Consider the following 4484-nt stretch of genomic DNA (forward strand, 5'->3'; position numbering starts at 1 on the left):
TAGCAGGATCTCAGGCACCTTTATTCATGGCGGGTGTTTTGGCAGGGGTGGGTGGGGTGCTGCCTCTGAGGCCTGCCGTGAAGGCAGCAGCTCCTCCTCACCTCTGCGGCCCTTCCATCCCGACAGCCCTATCACTTCCGCTCCATTCACGCGGCTGGAAAGCGTCCTGCACGCGGCTCCGCAGGCCTGGCTGGGCCGAGCGTAGGGTCTCACCCATCCACCGACCGCATGTCTGTGCAGCCGGGGAACAACTGTGGCAGCTTTATTACAGGCAAATCTGACTCTGCTGTGTTCCTCATATAATTTATAAATAGGAAAAATATTAAACAGTAAGTTTGCAGTACAAACAGGCCTGGTAACAAGGAAACTTAAAAGAGAAAAACCGTACTGTTGGAATTAAGGGTGTCCCTTTAGGAAGGACCCCACACCAGCCCTCAGGGGTTTCAATCATCCATGCTTTGTCCTATGAATCGCTCCGTGGTGACAACCACATGGTTCACTTTCCAGGTCACAGGCTCCGGCTCAGCATCCTGTGCTGCATTTCTGAGTGGCGAGACTATCTGTCTTCCACCAGCACTGATAAAACTGTTACTCTGCAAGAATTTAGAAAAGTACGAATGTTCTTTAAAACCTCGGGCCTGCTCCTGGCCAGTCATCTGGCCCGTCACATGCTAGCCAAGTGGCCGGCAGATCCACAGCTCTCTTTCTCAGCTCTTTTCCAATCACAGCTCAAACAAGGGATGAAGTGGTTGGTTCAAAATCCTGCCAGATTTTTTATGGTAAGCACTGTGGGTGAACAATGTAAGGTCCTACTGAAGGGTTAAATCTCATGCAAAACTCCTAACAGGTGCCAGCCTCTGTGCAGCAGCCGCTCTGGCAGTGGTTACTTTTCACGGACTTCAGCATCTGTTCCCACACATGCAGTTCAGAAGTTACCATTCGATTCTGAGTTTTGGCAACAGAGTAATGTTGGATGTTACCGAACAAACAACTTTTCAATGGTTCAGCCACTGGAAAAGTAGCTGTTGCCCACACTCCAGAGTTAGCTCAACAGCTGCTTTGTGCGGAAAGTGAAGGAACCCTGAACTCTGCAAGTCTGCTTCTCCAGGCTAACAGCAACTGAGGGACTTCGCCACTATCTAATAAAACATTCTACAGCAACTTTTACCAAACAGCTACTACAAAAGGAATGGCAGAAAAAAAATGACTTCACAAAAATACACTAAAAACGTCTGACAGTTTTATGGAGGAACTGCCCAGGTTTTAGTTTAACAATGAAGACCACAAACGACCGAGTTCCAAGACGGGAGGACACCGCGTTTGGGAAGCTGGGGGAGTCACTCTATAAACTAGCTCTACAGGACGTGGTAGGAATGCACACTTTATCATAGAAAACCTGTCTACACAGAGTAGTTAGTTGTGAAAAGCCACTCGGTCTTCTCTTGGCTTGGAACCGTGGAATTCCAGATCTCAGTGCAATTTATCAGCAACCTATTAAAGAATGAAAACCATCAACGTGCTTTTCATCACACGACAAATTAAAACAACACACAAAACTATCAGTTAAATATCCTTTCAGAAGCATCTATTCAACTTCTTTGCGTAACACTTTTACAAAAGACAGATTGAATTGGAAATGTAACTGCATTTTAAAAAACGCATTTCCACACCCTCCCGCTTTGGTACCAGCCTGTCTCTTTAGTTCCCTCCTGACGGGATTCCTGACTGCGACCTAATATAAAGAGAAGCCAGCCTTTTGCAGAACATTTTCTAAGTTATCTCTAGAGAAGACTAAAGACGTAACACAGGAGCTACGTGATTTTTCTCATCGAGTTATTCAGCCCCATTTCTGTTAAGTTTTAGACCAGCTTACTCATCTTTAACCCCCAAATCTCTACTCTGTTGGTCCTCAGTCAGCTGTTTCAGTTTCTGACAATCTGGTCTAGGAAATGTGCAGAAAATAAAGGGGAATTAGGCCTCTTTCACTGCGTATTCTGTTTGGCACTCTACAGTCACATAAAACTGTCATTAAACTTTATTTTTTGTAAGGAATTAAGATGGTACAAATGGGGTGTGAGAAAATGAGTGTAAAAATTATCTTCTAAGTATAATGAGGCCACCTCACTCCCCCCAAACACAAGCAAAGGGTTAAAATGAAGACACCTACTATACAGGGTGGCAACTGCGGATCTGACTTGCTGTAGGGGTATGTTAAATTATTACTCTTTCCTCTGAAACAAGAAACTGTTTCCGTAGGAACTTATTTTTTAAGTATTATTTTGGAAGCGGTCTATGTAGTTCACACTGGCCTTGGACTCTCTAAGTAGCCAGGTTGGCCACAAACTCACAGAGATCTCTCTGCCTCAGCAGGTACTAGGTTTACAGGTATGCGCCACCACGCTGGGCTCACAGTGGAAATTTAATCAGGTCTCCAGTAAGGGCTTCATGTGGCCACAATCTAGTTCGTGTATAACTGATTTCCAAGAAAGTTCCTAACCAGTCTGTGAGGGTGGGGTGGGGGCAGCGAGAGAGAGCACTCGCCAGGATCGTGGCTGGGACCTGACCTAAGCCAGGATGACTATATCTAAATCACACCTGCACGTTACCGCTCTGCGCACTTTTTAAAATTAATACAATGTGCCCCTTCCTCACCTTCAGCTTTTCTGTGTGGCAGGTATCTTGTTCTCGCCTTCCAGTTCCTCTACCCCAGCCTGCGTCATGAGGTCTGCGATGTTCTTCTCCAGATCATCGATTCGGCTACTCATATCATCAAGTGGTGAGGTTAAGGACATGCAGACCAACATCTCCCATCTGTCAATCCTTCTCCTCCAGGCCTGCAGACCACAGCTTTCAACACCACTCTCAGGAAAATGGTTGCCCAGTCTCACTCCAATCCTGTTACAGTCTAGCTGTCAAGGTGAAGTCCAGCCCTAACTCTCATTAGGTGATGCACCCTGGTAATTTCTCTTGTTTTATTTGTCTTTTTGAGACAGGGTCTCACTATGCAGTTCAGGCTCCCCTTCAGCTCACTTTGTAGCCCAGGCTGATCTTGAACTCACAATGATTCTCCTGCCTCAGCCTCTCGAGTGCTGGGATTACAGGAGTGCACCACCATGCCCGGCTCTCTCTCGTTTTTTAAAACAAGAGCTGCCATTTGTTAAATAAAGACGGCAACTCTGTGACCTATTTATAAGATTACAGGCTCGAAGGAGAAACACAAACACTCAGTTCGGAGACATTAATATACCCACTGTAGATTCTCTGACCCAAGGATTCATGGAGCTCGGATGCCTCCCTGGCCTCTTTCTCAGGAACACAGTGATCCGTGCTCAGTACAAAAATTTCTAAGCCCCGGGCTGAGGCTGACCTGCAGACCGTCTACCACCACCTGGCTCAAGGCTCCAGGGGCCCCTAAGAAGCTAAAGAGTAAAAAGGATATTTCTTCCAATGATCTGGTCAGACATAGTCTGAAATTTATCTTGCATCTGCTGCAAGAGGGTCTGCACCTAAGAAAATGATCAAGACACGCGAGCAAAATCCAAATTATCCCGAAATTATCCAAATTATTCCCTTCTGGGATGAGGGTGGGAACCCTGGCAGGCCTGTGGGGTGTGGGAGTCTGGCGTTAGCCCAGGGTGGCCTCTGGGTAGCCGTGCCGTCTCCCACCTGCCGGATCATACTCGGGGACCCAGTTTTCTAACCGCCTCCCCAGACGGATGGGCCGTGAGGTCCCTTCCAGTTTGGGCCACTAAGCATGCAGCTGGGCCTTGGGGTGCTCTGCACGGCTTGGGGGCACCGGGTGCCGTGAGCAAGCAGCAGGCGGGTGCAGCGGGGGTCTGGGGGCTTGGGGACCAGGGCTGGCGGGTCGGGGTCACAGCACATAGCGAGGCCACGCCCGGCGCCAGAGTCTGAGCCATGAAACCTCAGTAGCGAGGCCTCCGCGCCTAGGGCCCGTGCGGGCCTTCCTTACCACCGAGGTGAGGTCCTGCATGGTCTTGGGGTCGGTCTCGGCCATCTCCCCGGTTCCCAGCTTGGCGGCGAAGTCTCCGACAGTCACCGACACTTCCGTTTGTCCGCGCCAACGCCCCCAGCCGCCGCTTCTCGTCAGGACCCTCACCGCTCGCGGGACCGCAAGGCACTGTGGGGGTTGTAGTTCACGCCGCGCACCGGAAGTATCGCGAGGACGCGCACTTCCGTTCCGAGGCGAGGCCCCGCCCCTCTCACGTAGCCCCTCCCCTCCCAGTCAGGCTCCGCCCCTCGAGGCGGAAAAATGGAAACCCGGAAGTCCAGGAGGCTGAGTGGCTCTGACCCCTTCCGGCGACCTGGTGAAATAAATATGCCTGGTTTTCTTTGGCTGGGCGCTTGCCTTGCAGTAAAACACAGTACTCCAGTGGGTTCGGGTGTGTGAGGAGGTGGGACTGCTAGCATGGGACTCCAAGCTCCCGCCACACGAGTGGACTTGGGAGCTGGTCTCATGACGCGGG

General features: G+C 50.1%; 1 protein-coding gene across 1 annotated transcript; it reads right to left on the bottom strand.

Annotated features, from left to right (window-relative positions):
- Hsbp1 (heat shock factor binding protein 1) lies at positions 1-4171 on the bottom strand. The gene is made up of 4 exons (XM_003461962.5): positions 3971-4171; positions 3440-3506; positions 2653-2773; positions 1-1491 (listed from the first exon to the last, which is right to left on the bottom strand). Exons 1-3 carry the CDS (start codon positions 4013-4015, stop codon positions 2655-2657), a joined length of 231 nt encoding a protein of 76 aa, XP_003462010.1. The 5' UTR covers positions 4016-4171; the 3' UTR covers positions 1-1491; positions 2653-2654.
- Between the last annotated feature and the right edge of the window lie 313 nt (positions 4172-4484).

The sequence above is a fragment of the Cavia porcellus genome, unplaced genomic scaffold (assembly GCF_034190915.1).
Source record: "Cavia porcellus strain 051 isolate PalLab524CR breed Dunkin Hartley unplaced genomic scaffold, mCavPor4.1 scaffold_4, whole genome shotgun sequence".
Taxonomy (NCBI): Eukaryota; Metazoa; Chordata; class Mammalia; order Rodentia; family Caviidae; genus Cavia; species Cavia porcellus.